This window comes from Cervus elaphus, chromosome X (genome assembly GCF_910594005.1).
Source record: "Cervus elaphus chromosome X, mCerEla1.1, whole genome shotgun sequence".
Classification (NCBI taxonomy): domain Eukaryota; kingdom Metazoa; phylum Chordata; class Mammalia; order Artiodactyla; family Cervidae; genus Cervus; species Cervus elaphus.
In genome coordinates, this window is record NC_057848.1 from 109,443,133 (window position 1) to 109,456,397 (window position 13,265).

General features: G+C 38.0%; 1 protein-coding gene across 5 annotated transcripts in view; it reads left to right on the forward strand.

The window, feature by feature from the left end:
• The window catches only part of PHKA1 (phosphorylase kinase regulatory subunit alpha 1), a 185,834-nt gene extending 177,631 nt beyond the window's left edge, over positions 1 to 8,203 (forward strand). For all 5 annotated transcript variants that reach the window (XM_043895553.1, XM_043895554.1, XM_043895555.1 and 2 more), the window contains 4 exons: positions 1,170 to 1,340; positions 3,424 to 3,477; positions 6,071 to 6,271; positions 7,587 to 8,203. In XM_043895553.1, the coding sequence (XP_043751488.1) occupies positions 1,170 to 1,340; positions 3,424 to 3,477; positions 6,071 to 6,271; positions 7,587 to 7,760 (600 nt within the window). In that variant the 3' untranslated portion in view covers positions 7,761 to 8,203. The remainder of the gene's footprint in view (positions 1 to 1,169; positions 1,341 to 3,423; positions 3,478 to 6,070; positions 6,272 to 7,586) is intronic.
• The last annotated feature ends 5,062 nt before the right edge of the window (positions 8,204 to 13,265 follow it).

Here is a 13,265-nt window from a genome sequence, read left to right on the forward strand (position 1 = left end):
GGTTTGAGCCCTCCGAGCATCTCTGGCCAGTATGAGGTTTGATTCTAAATGCGATTTCACTCCTCCTACTGTCTTGTTGGGGTTTCTCCTTTGCCCTTGAACATGGGAATCTTTTTTTTGGTGGGATCCAACATTCTCCTGTTGATGGTTGTTCAGTGGTTAGTTGCAAGTTTGGAGTTCTCACAGGAGAAGATGAGCACACATCCTTCTACACTGCCATCTTGGCACTATGGCTACCAATGGTATGTCCTTATAATCCTTTTTATTTCTTTAAGACTGGAAGTGAGTCTTCTCTTTCTATCCTGATTTTAATACATTTCCCTTTTTTGGTATGTCTAGATAAATCTTTTTCAATTTTGTTGATTTTCAAAGAGACAAACTTTGGTTTCATTGGTTTTTCCTCAGTTACTTTTGTTTTCTTTTTTATTTTTCTTTCTGTTATAATCTTAATTTTTTCTTCTCCTTGCTTTCATTTTAGTTTGCTCTTCATTTCTTCTTTTTTTCATTGTCTTAAGGTAGAAGGTTTAGTTATTAATTTGAGATATTTCTTCTTTTTTAGTACAAACATTTATAAAATAAAGTTCTCTTTAGCTGTATCCCATAAGTTTTGGTATGTTGTTTTCAATTTCGTTCATCTTAAAGTGTTTTCTAATTTTCCTTGTGATTTCTTTCTTGCCCCACTGGTTATTTGGGGATGTATTGTCTAATTTTCACATATTTGTAAATTTTCCAAATTTCCTTTTGCTACTGATTTCTAATTTAATTTCATTGTAGTAAGATACCATACTTTGTGTCTTATTTTGATTCTTTTAAATTGAAGCTTGTGTTATAGCCTATGAGAGCAACAAATTAAGCCATAGACCAGTTAAAAGTTTAACAGAAATAACCTTGGAAAGAGACAGTGAAGAACCTCCCATGTCATCAGTATTTTTATGGCTCTTCTTATGTATCACTAGATGGTTTCTAAAAGGATTATATCTGTTTACATTGCTGCTAGCTACTCGTAAGTCTGCTAGCTTCACTATAACCTCTGTGTCTTGGCTGTTACACTTAAATTTGTGGTTTATAATTCTGCTGAGTGTGTTTATTATTCACTGTGCTATAATACGTTAGTCATAAAAACAGAGGTGACTTTTGATTTATGTTCTTGTCTCTGCTTTTCTCCCAAGCCATCTGGAACCTCTATGAGTCTAAGTAGTGGGTCCTTCCCTAGTGCATTTGGTCAACAGACATCTAAAGATAGTCGTCAAGGTCAATGGCAACGCCGAAGAAGGCTGGATGGTGCATTGAACAGAGTTCCAATTGGATTTTATCAAAAAGTATGGAAAGTTTTGCAGAAGGTAAGCATAATACATCATAGGTGTCTCTTTATTTTACCCCCCTCATGAAATTATCAGTCTTCTTGTCTGAGATATGACATGATGGTGATATCATTGCAATTATATAAAAGACATATGCTCTTATGGATAAAACCTAGAAGAAAACATTAAAATGAAATAGTTGATTTGTTATTTTGATATTATTGATAATTTAGTCTCTGCATTACTGTTGCCATTGTGGTATTTATAAAGACATTTCAGAAACATCACTGCTTATCTTTTTGGCCATAGTTGGACATTGCAAAACATTGTGATACACTTACTGCCAATCAAATGAATGCAGTGATAAAGACACTTTCTTTGTAGCTATTGCAGAGTAGAAATGTTATTGTAACAATGTGCTGTTAATAACCAAATGTTACTATAGTAAAACAACTGTGGCATATGGGAAGTTTTATGAGAAACTCTTACCTATATTCTTTCTTGGATGAAAACTACTAAATAAATGCAGTCATAGTGATGCCAATAGTCCAAAGTCTTTACTGGTGTGACCAATTTTTGTTTTTCTGTCAAAGGCCTAGTTTGCCAAAGACATTCCAGCAGACATCACACCATTATGACTGTGACAGATTTGTAAGACTAAGAAGACTGCAGTTCTCATTCATGGGTCTCATTCATAGTCTCATAGGTGCTATTTTTTGCTTCGTTGCCCTTGATAATGACCTGAAGAACACTTCAACCAGGACTTCAAAATCTTTAGTTATGTTTCTCCCTTTTGCACACCGATGTTCTTCCAGGGACAGAATCAGGTGATCCTTTGGAAAAGTGAAAATGGATTCCTTAAACTATCAGCTCTGGCAATCTTCCTTTCAAAGAGTACCTATCAGCTGTTTTCCTTCGATAAAACAACTATAGCACAGTGCTAACAGATATGTGCTTTATCTTTCCACTTATACCTGGCTTGTGGCAATTCAGTTTCATAGACTACAAGTACTAGGTGCTCTTCTACCCAGATACCATCTTTTTGCATAGCAGCTATAATGAAAGTCCAAAAGTGTTATGATAGAAGTACAAACACAGAAGGCTGTGAGAATACAAGGGAAGGAATATTAAAATCTAACTGGGAAAATTGGGTATTTTGTGGTAGAATCAAAACACAAACTTAAACTCCTAATATAAAGAGGAAAAACAATTGCCCTCTGTTTTTTTTCATTCCATTCCTTTCAGAGTATGAATGTAACATAATAACCCTGTACGTATGTTTCCAGGCTGGTAATTCTCTGTATAAGGATTGTTACTTGGCATATGAAACATGGGATGGGAGTGTCTGGTAGAGTTGATAAACCTGTTGGATTGGAATATTTATCTGTGGTTTAAAATATGGTGTTTTGGATTTCTTTAAAATCTAAAATGGCAAGTCATTAATTCCCACTGCTTTTTAATAACTGAATTGATGGTGAGAGGGATATAGACCATCATTCATTCATACAGTATTTCTTGAGCATCTACTGTGCACTAAGCAATGTCCTAGGTGCTCACAGGTATACAACAGAAAACAAAACAGACAACAATCTCTGTCCTGTGTAGAACTTATATTCTACTCGGGAGAGACAAACAATAAATAAAACACATAAATTATACAAAATGTTAAATGATGACAGATAGTATAGAGAAAGTAGAGCAGGGTGATGGGGATCAAGAATGCTGATGGGGGATGCTTAACTAGAAAATGTAGTAATTATGCATATCCAGTACATGCATATATTTAGATTTTCTCTTTAGCCTAAAAAAATCTTTCTGAAGTCTAGTTGTGATGGCTCTGGAACCTACCATGGTATCCTCCTAGATAGTCTCTGAATCTTTAGGACTAGGCTATCCAATAGGTAGATCCTCCTGAGCCTTTTACTCCCTTAAGTAGAGAATGAACCTTGAATACCCTTAAGTCCAATCCTGCTTCTTGCCACACATTAATCGCAACCCCTTGGCAAAGACACGTGGGCTGCAGGGCCTTTCACTGGCCTGTGATTACTCAGCATCTAAGTGTCTCCTTACAGTCTTCCAGTTGTCAGCATATCCTTGGTGACAGGTTTTTGCTGTTTTGCAGTGTCATGGACTTTCTGTGGAAGGTTTTGTTCTTCCTTCTTCCACCACTAGAGAGGTAAGATTCTGTCTTTCACGTTTATGTAATTGATAGCTTGTCTGGCTAAAGTATTTCAGTGATCACTTTTCAAAATAACAAATCTGTGCTTTCATTAATCAGCTGAACATGAAATGCATTGGAAGAAAGGAGAGAATGTTTTAAAAAAAATAGAATGGGAATATTAGAGAATAATTATGTATTACATTAATTATATAAAGACAGCTTCTTTTAATGGTTGATTAAGTTAGACTGATTTGTGTGAATATTGCCAGAGTTGGAAATGGCAGATGAGAATGAATCTAAGAATGAATGAATGACTTCTCATGCCCCCATCCTGCTCATCCCTACCTTTCTCTAATAGGATGCTTGTAGACTATAAACCAGTGGTCCTTAGCTCTAACTATATATCACAGTAACCCAAACTCCTATCTCCAGCTCTCCAGGGATGGAACATGAGCACCTGTACTTTAAAAAATCCTAAGAATAATGCTGATATATAATCCTGGTTGGAAAACATTGCCTAAACCACAGACATAGATTAGAAGGTGCTTTCATATTTTGCTTTTTGCCCAGTCAGACTAAAATTATGAAGAAATAGCCTTTAAATAAAATCAACAAAGGAGCTCGAATTAGTATGACCAATTCCCCACTCTGGAATTGTTGTAGATCATGACTGGAGGGCTGGGTACAGAAAGCTAATGCTGTGCTTCAGGGCTCCACTCCTGCCTAGAGACTTTTTCTCTAGTAAAGAACACTGTGTCCTTTCTTGATCTTCTCTCTGACTTTAAGCAAGATTAAAATGTTAACAAATTAATAATAATACATACCTGAATGTACCTTTTATGAATCTTCAAAATTCCTTTATACAGTCTTTAATTTGATCTTCAGCACAACTATGTGAGATAGCTAAGAAAGGGATTGTAGTTCCTAGTTCACAGACAAGCATATAAGTTTAGAAAAGTAAATTCTCCAAGGTCATAAAATTACGAACTGGCAAAGGCTTGAGTCCTTTAGACTCCAGATCTACATTGCCATCCTAAAGTGTATGCTTAATACAGTTTTACCAAAAATTATTTGTTAATCCATTTCACCCTAAAATAACTTTATATTTCTTCATGCCTTTTTTAATCTAATATTATATAAATATTTTACCTAATTCTCAAACTGCCATGTATATACAGTTTTAGATTCTACTTAGATTTTTCCTTTATCCACAGTCATCTTATTTATTCTTTTAATGATTCTACAGAAACTCATAAAGGCATATCATAATATGCCATTATTTACACAACCATTCCCATATTTAGATTACTTCTAGTTTTATACTTGTGACTAAGGCTGCTGTAAAACACTCTTGCATATTGGGCTTTTATCCTCTCGAATTATTTCCTTAGGATGAACTTCCAGAAGGAGAATTATGGGTTAGAAGGCATTGACACTTTTATGATGCTTGTTATACTTGCCAGATTGCCTGCCAGAAAGACTGAACCTATTTATTCACTCAATTACTTTTTTTTTTTCATTTATTTTTATTAGTTGGAGGCTAATTACTTTACAATATTGTAGTGGTTTTTGTCATACATTGACATGAATCAGCCATGGATTTACATGTATTCCCCATCCCGATCCCCTCTCCCACCTCCCTCTCTACCCGATCCCTCTGGGTCTTCCCAGTGCACCAGGCCGGAGCACTTGTCTCATGCATCCAACCTGGGCTGGTGATCTGTTTCACCCTAGATAATATACATGTTTCAATGCTGTTCTCTCGAAACATCCCACCCTCGCCTTCTCCCACAGAGTCCAAAATTCTGTTCTGTATATCTGTGTCTCTTTTTCTGTTTTGCATATAGGGTTATCATTACCATCTTTCTAAATTCCATATATATGCGTTAGTATGCTGTATTGGTCTTTATCTTTCTGGCTTACTTCACTCTGTATAATGGGCTCCAGAACTAAACAGACATTTCTCCAAAGAAGACATACAGATGGCTAACAAACACATGAAAAAATGCTCAACATCACTCATTATCAGAGAAATGCAAATCAAAACCACAATGAGGTACCATTACACGCCAGTCAGGATGGCTGCTATCCAAAAGTCCAGAAGCAATAAATGCTGGAGAGGGTGTGGAGAAAAGGGAACCCTCTTACACTGTTGGTGGGAATGCAAACTAGGACAGCCGCTATGGAAAACAGTGTGGAGATTTCTTAAAAAAACTGGAAATAGAACTGCCATATGACCCAGCAATCCCACTTCTGGGCATACACACTGAGGAAACCAGATCTGAAAGAGACACGTGCACCCCAATGTTCATTGCAGCACTGTTTATAATAGCCAGGACATGGAAGCAACCTAGATGCCCATCAGCAAACGAATGGATAAGGAAGCTGTGGTACATATACACCATGGAATATTACTCAGCCATTAAAAAGAATACATTTGAATCAGTTCTAATGAGATGGATGAAACTGGAGCTCACTCAATTACTTTAAAGGAGACTCAAACAGTGCTGTTGGCTACAGTATTTCTTCTGCCTTTCAGAATAGGTAATTGATGCCTCCCAGCACAATGGGCTCTTAAGAACTTATTTTTTTTTCCCTTCTATCACAGATGACTCCAGGCGAGATCAAATTCTCTGTTCATGTGGAATCTGTCCTGAATCGTGTACCTCAGCCAGAGTACCGTCAGCTTCTGGTTGAAGCCATCCTTGTCCTCACCATGATGGCAGACATTGAGATTCATAGTATTGGAAGCATAATTGCTGTGGAGAAAATAGTGCATATTGCCAATGACTTGTTTCTTCAAGAACAGGTAGGCAAACCTGTTGTTTTCTCAAAGGGAAATGTCTGATATTAACTCTTCAAGAAGCCAAGGTCACTTTCTTTGCCATCTTCCTCATAGCTCTTTTCTAGGCCTCCTTTGTAGTGGCTCTGACCTCTATCTGTTTGAGAACTAGGCTGTGGGATGACCTCTGTCTTTTACCATGTCTTGTGGTTGTGTTAGATGGTAAAGTTGCCTGGAACTCAGAAGGCTTTTATGCTTTTTGTCATATTTCATACTACTTTTATCACACTACTTTTTGTAGTGATAAGGACTTAAGAAGAAACCATTGGGTAGTGTATCCTTTCTGGACTATTAAGGAAAAGAGAAGATTTGATTTAGGTTTGTTTTGTTTTTGCTTTTTTTTCTTACCTATAAGAAAATATTAAAGTACAATGTTTAATTCTGCATTTTCTTATTTTTCTTATTAAATCTTACTTCAGAAAATTAACCACATTTAAAAATGCAAACTACTAAAAGCTTTCCAGATGTTTCCTAGATTAAAAGTAGGAACACATAAAGTGAGGGGCATGTGCTCTTGTCAATAGAACAGTTTCCAAAACATGTAATCAGTGTTTCATTCTTTTAGGCCCTGGGAATGTGGATGCAAAGGAAATTAAAAGCTTCTGTAGGACGTTTCAAAGATTTCACAAGACAGTCCTAATTTTAAATACTCTGACTGCTATTTATTATATCAGAAAATGTGATCCTTTTTAGGCATTGACTCTAGCTTGGAAAGCTTGTGATCCATTTGAATTAAATCAATTTAGAAAGAAAAGAAATAATGGTCAAATACAAGATAAAATAATACATGCTGAGTGGCTTCCCTGATGGTCCAGTGATTAAGACTCCATGCTCCCAATGCAGGGGGCACTAGTTCAATCCCTGCTTGGGGAACTAAGATCCCATACGGCATGGCCAAACAAGAATAATAATAATACATGCTGAATCAGTAGTACTAGAAGGATGCAGACCAAAGTTCCTCTAGGGTGATTTGTAAGTTTTAACTTTTGACTCTTAATGAACAAAACTCTAATTACCTATTATATTGAGCTTTCAAAAATTCTAAACAATTATTACTTTTAAAATAATTCATATGATTTGGAGATCTAGTGAAAAATGAATGTATAGAAACCCATAGCCACTATTTTGAGTATAACCCTGATCCCTTGCTGTCTAAACAGCCTAAGATCCAACTAGTTGGTGATGGGGAGGAGGTTCTGAGTTATTCTAATCAGGACTTTAATTAGTAGGATTAGTAATTTTTCCTTTCCCCTGTGTTTTCCCATCCTTAAAAACCAAACAGAAAACCCTCGGTGCAGATGATATCATGTTGGCAAAGGATCCTGCGTCTGGCATCTGTACTCTTCTGTATGACAGTGCGCCCAGCGGCAGGTTTGGCACCATGACCTACCTCTCCAAGGCAGCGGCCACCTATGTGCAGGAGTTCCTGCCCCACAGCATCTGTGCCATGCAGTGAGGCCTCTAGGCCTGGCTGCTGGGAGCCTTTTGACAGTTGGTTCCTGCCTCGTCGATTATGCATGGAACTGAAATATGGCCTGATCACTCCAACCCTGTCCCTTGCCAACCCATCCCCCCAAAGAAGAGCAAACTTTTCTGATAAAATAACTGCTTTAGAAGATGTGAACCCTTGCTTGGAGGCATCTGCTCACCCAGGCTCTTCATTGCGAGCCTTCATTCTTTCATGGTTTATAAAAGTGTGTGTTTTTATTCTCTAGATCTGTTACAAACTTAGTTTTCTAACTCCTGCTTGGGGAGCAGATGTTAATAATAACTTATTTCTGAAGTTTGATTTTTCTTATGTGTGGTTTCATTGTGTAAATGAGTGGTGGGTGCATTGGGACATTATTTCAAGTGAATAAACCCTCAATTGTTGGATTTTATGCTCCTATAAGTTGGAAATTATCTATTCTAAGTGCCTTTTTGGGGGGAAAGAGTACCAGATCATAATTTTCTTCTTCACTCACATGCTGCCTCATGCTGAATGATGAATTCCTTTCTGTGCACACTTAGTCTATGCTTTTGCCTTCTCTGTATCTATATACATAATTCTTATTCTCCTTTTGGTAAAATATCAAGAAATTGCAAGTTCAGTGTGTATATTTAAGAATTTCAGTATTAACACTTAAAATCACATTTAATAAAGATTGCTGGTACTCAAAGATGTATGTGTAGCAGAAAATGCAGAATAACCCAGAGAAATGGATCCAGGGGCCCAATTTCAGAAAGGAGAGTGGAAGAAGAGAAGATGTCTGGGGAGAGTCTTACACCTAGGGAATGGAGAAGGAATCAGATGGGTTAGTGTCTTGAAGAAAGCCTTGTACACTAATCCATGCCTTTGAAGAGTGGGCCAGCACACGACACAGATAATAATTGAAGCCTCTATCTTTGGTGAACAGGGATCCAGCAATCCAATCTATAGCTGCTTCACTGAGTACTCTTTCTCTGTGCTCACCTGGCCTTTGTCTCATTCACATACTCACTTTCTACAGCATCTACCCCCTCCAACTCCCTGACCTCCTATATACTTTTAAACTCATTCACTTGCATTTTTACTTCCTGGTTCTATTGTTCATATCTGTGTATATCTTGATATCTGTGGGCATATATCTGTCTCTTGAAAACACCTACATTTGTATGTATGCTGAAGCATACAAGGGAACTTTTTCTGAATGTAAGTAGTTTTGATATGTCTGTATATCTATTAATATCTTTACCCATGTTTGACGAACTGTGTAAGTATGTAAATATGAGTGCTGTGTGTGGGAGAGGTATGTGACTGTGGTCTCAGGCTGACACACAAAAGATAATGGAGGACTCCTTGAGTCCTCTTCCTTAGTCTCACATTTAGGTAGCCATTGAAGAATGTTTCTCCTAACTTTCTGTTTTAGTTCAAGGCTACTATAACAAAATACCATAGACAGGGTGGCTTAAAGAACAAACATTTACTTCTGATAGTTTTGAGGGCTGAGAGGTTCAAGACCAAAGTACCAGCAGATTCAGTGTCTGGGGAGGGCCCTCTTTCTGGTTTGCAGCTGGCTGCCGCCTTGCTGTATCCTCACACGGCACAGAGAGAGTAAGCTCTGGGCTCTTCCTCTTTTTATAAGGGCACCAAGCCTGCCATGCAGACTCTACCTGATTACCTCCCAAAGGCTCCCATCTCCAAATACCATCACATGGGGGGACTGAGACTTCAAGATAGGAATTTTGAAGAGATGCAGACATACCGTCCATAGCATTTTCCTTCTCCCGTAAAGTACTGATTTACCTATTTGCATTCAGATAACTTCCTACTTCAATCCCCTATTTTCCGTCAGATTTTTTCAGGTTTTTCTCCAAGAATGGGGATGGCGGGCTCTCTAAATAATTGTAACATTACCAGTGACAATATTATGAGTACACGTGAATAAATGAACATAGTAGGGTGATAGTAAAACAGATAGTGGAAACAAAGGATGGCCAACCTTTTCAGTATTTCTCTTACAGGAAATGGAAACACATGGTAAGTATCTTTCTGATTACATGATTTTCTGGTCACATATAAAGAAAATTTACACCCTTTTCTGAAACTATACTTTTGGCAATGCCAAAGAATGCTCAAACTACCTCACAATTGCACTCATCTTACACGCTAGTAAAGTAATGCTCAAAATTCTCCAAGCCAGGCTTCAATAGTATGTGAACCGTGAACTTCCAGATGTTCAACCTGGTTATAGAAAAGGCAGAGGAACCAGAGATCAAATTGCCAACATCTGTTGGATTATCGAAAAAGCAAGAGAGTTCCAGAAAAACATCTATTTCTGCTTTATTGACTATGCCAAAGCCTTTGACTGTGTGGATCACCACAAACTGTGGAAAATTCTTAAAGAGATGGGAATACCAGACCACCTCACCTGCCTCTTAAGAAGTTTGTACGCAGGTCAGGAAGCCACAGACTGGTTCCAAATAGGGAAAGGAGTATGTCAAGGCTGTATATTGTCACCCTGCTTATTTAACTTCTATGCAGAGTACACCATGAGAAATGCTGGGCTGAATGAAGCACAAGCTGGAATCAAGATTGCTGGGAGAAATACCAATAATCTCAGATATGCAGATGACACCACCCTTATGGCAGAAAGTGAAAAAGAACTAAAGAGCATCTTGATGAGAGTGAAAGAGGAGAGTGAAAAAGTTGGCTTCAAGCTCAACATTCAGAAAACTTAGATCATTGCATCAGGTCCCATCACTGCATGGTAAATAGATGGGGAAACAGTGGAAACAGTGACAGACTTTATTATTTTGGGCTCCAAAATCACTGCAGATGGTGACTGCAGCCATGAAATTAAAAGATGTTTTACTCCTTGGAAGGAAAGTTATGACCAACCTAGATAGCATATTAAAAAGCAGAGACATTACTTTGCCAACAAAGGTCCATCTAGTCAAGGCTATGGTTTTTCCAGTAGTCATGTATGGATGTGAGAGTTGGACTATAAAGAAAGTTGAGCACCGAAGAATTGATGCTTTTGAACTGTGGTGTTGGAGAAGACTCTTGAGAGTCCCTTGGACTGCAAGGAGATCCAACCAGTCCATCCTAAGGGAAATCAGTCCTGAATATTCATTGGAAGGACTGATGTTGAAGCTGAAACTCCAATATTTTGGCCACCTGATGCAAGGAACTGACCCATTTGAAAAGCCCCTGATGCTGGGAAAGATCAAAAGCGGGAGGAGAAGGGATGAGATGGTTGGATGGCATCACCAACTCAATGGACATGAGTTTGAGTAAACTCCAGAAGCTAGTGATGGACAGGGAGGCCTGACGTGCTGCGGTCCATGGAGTCACAAAGAGTCGGACACGACTGAGCAGCTGAACTGAACTGAACTGAAACTATTTGTCTTTTCACTGGATGCAAGTGTACCCCAGGCATGGGGAGTACATCTGAAGTAGCACATTTGAGCATCACCACTAGCTCCCACACAAATTTACCTGAACTAACATGATGGCTACATTTCTCTGGGTTTATGAGGTTATCTATCACTATGCATCCCATACAGAGCTACTTCACTTTTAAAGCAACTGTTTAGAAAACTTGATTCATATTTTGTTCATTTTTAAGTATGCAACACTAAAAAACACATTAGACTTTTTTAAAGCACTTACGTTTTGAAAATAGAATAAAAAATTAGAATTTCCAATTAAATTATGTCTGGTGCCAATGTGCAAAGTCTTATGTGTTTCTGTGATTGGAGTTTATTTCATGGCTCTATTTTACACACTGTAGGTATGCAGTACAGTCAAAGCTCATTAATTGGGTCAAAGTAGGATAATATTAATACATAAATCATATTATAAATTATATAATATGTAATATATGTAAAGAAATGCAGTTTTATTATTCACATGCACAACTACTTAAACTACGCTCACTAAATTTAAACCAGCTTATTGATATTGTCAGGAAACCTGTTCTGATGAATAAGACTAATTTTTGCTCAACATTACATTTGTGTGCAGGTGGTTCCCCTGCACTACTAGAAGATACCTAAAAACTGTTCACTCTCCTAAATGTTATAAATATTTGGCAGAATCTTGTTTCTGCTACTCATTAGCCTTTTGTATAACAAGAGAGGGTTTATCCAGCAAGGATCTCTGCAATCCCATCCTGGTTAGTTGGGTTATACTACATTCTGAGAATTTAATGCAGCCGATGGGTCAAAAGTTGTTATTACTCTTAAAAAATCCTTTTTTTACTTACCAAATACCTAGTACCTGTACTAATGCAATGGAGATAAACACAGTGTTTTTTCATATTTAGTATTCATTTCCTATTAAACTTGAGTGGCCTTAGGTCTTGGTTTGTTCAGGACAGTCCCCATTTATGCCTGTTGTCCTGGTGTAATTATTAATAGCACTCTCTGACATTAAAAGTGTCCCAGTTTGGACGGTATGGTCACCCTATATTTAGCAGAAGTCTGATTTCTCTTAAGGCTAGGCCTAAAAGCCAAAGACCTGTTCTCAAACTAGTAATAGTACTCATGCAGTAGTGATATATGGGTAAAGATAACAGTGGGGTGGAGACTTCCCCCAAATTAAGAAATATTTGGCATAATAGCTCTTAAAGCAAATAATAATCACTATTTGAGTGCTTACCAAATGCCAGACATTGTTATACAGGCACTTGGCATGGACTGTCTTTTTTTTAATTGGAGAGCAATTGCTTTACAATTTTGTATTGGTTTCTGCTGGACAACCATGTGAATCAGCCATAATTATACATATATCCCCTCCCACTTGAACCTCCTTCCCACGCCCCTATCCCACCCCTCTAGGTTGTCACAGAGTACCAGGTTGAGCTCCCTGTGTTCTACAGTAACTTCCCACTAGGTATCTATTTTACCTATGGTAATGTATATGTTTCAATGCTATTCTCTCAGTTCGCCCTACACTCTCCTTCACCCACTGTGTCCACGAGTCTGTTCTCTATGTCTGCATCTCTACTGGCATGAACCATCTTATTCTGTCTTCATAATTACCACGTAAGATAGAAATTGTTGTCATACCCATCTTACATATGATGGAACTGAGGCACTGAGCATTATAAGCAAGTTGTTGAAGATCAAGCAGCCAGGAAGTGGTAGAACTGGGATCTAAGCCAGTCTGACTCTAGAATTCGCATTCTCAACAATGACCCTTTCCAAGGAAAAGGCATGAGGAAACGGTGTGAAAACTAGGGTCATTTGGTTCAGTACAATTGAGGCATCAGTGGGCATATCATAAAATGCACAAAAAGGTTGCCCAGAGGGGTAGTGACTTCTTAATGTATTTGCTTTCCCTTCTCCCTGCTTCTGCCAGCAAGTAAAGGCAGAGAAGATCATCAAAAGAAGCAGCACAGACTATCATGACCTTGCTAGTTCAAAAACTACCTTTAACAAAAGTGCCTAAGGAAAGGGAGTCAAGGAACTTATCCAGGGTCACCACACTAAGTTA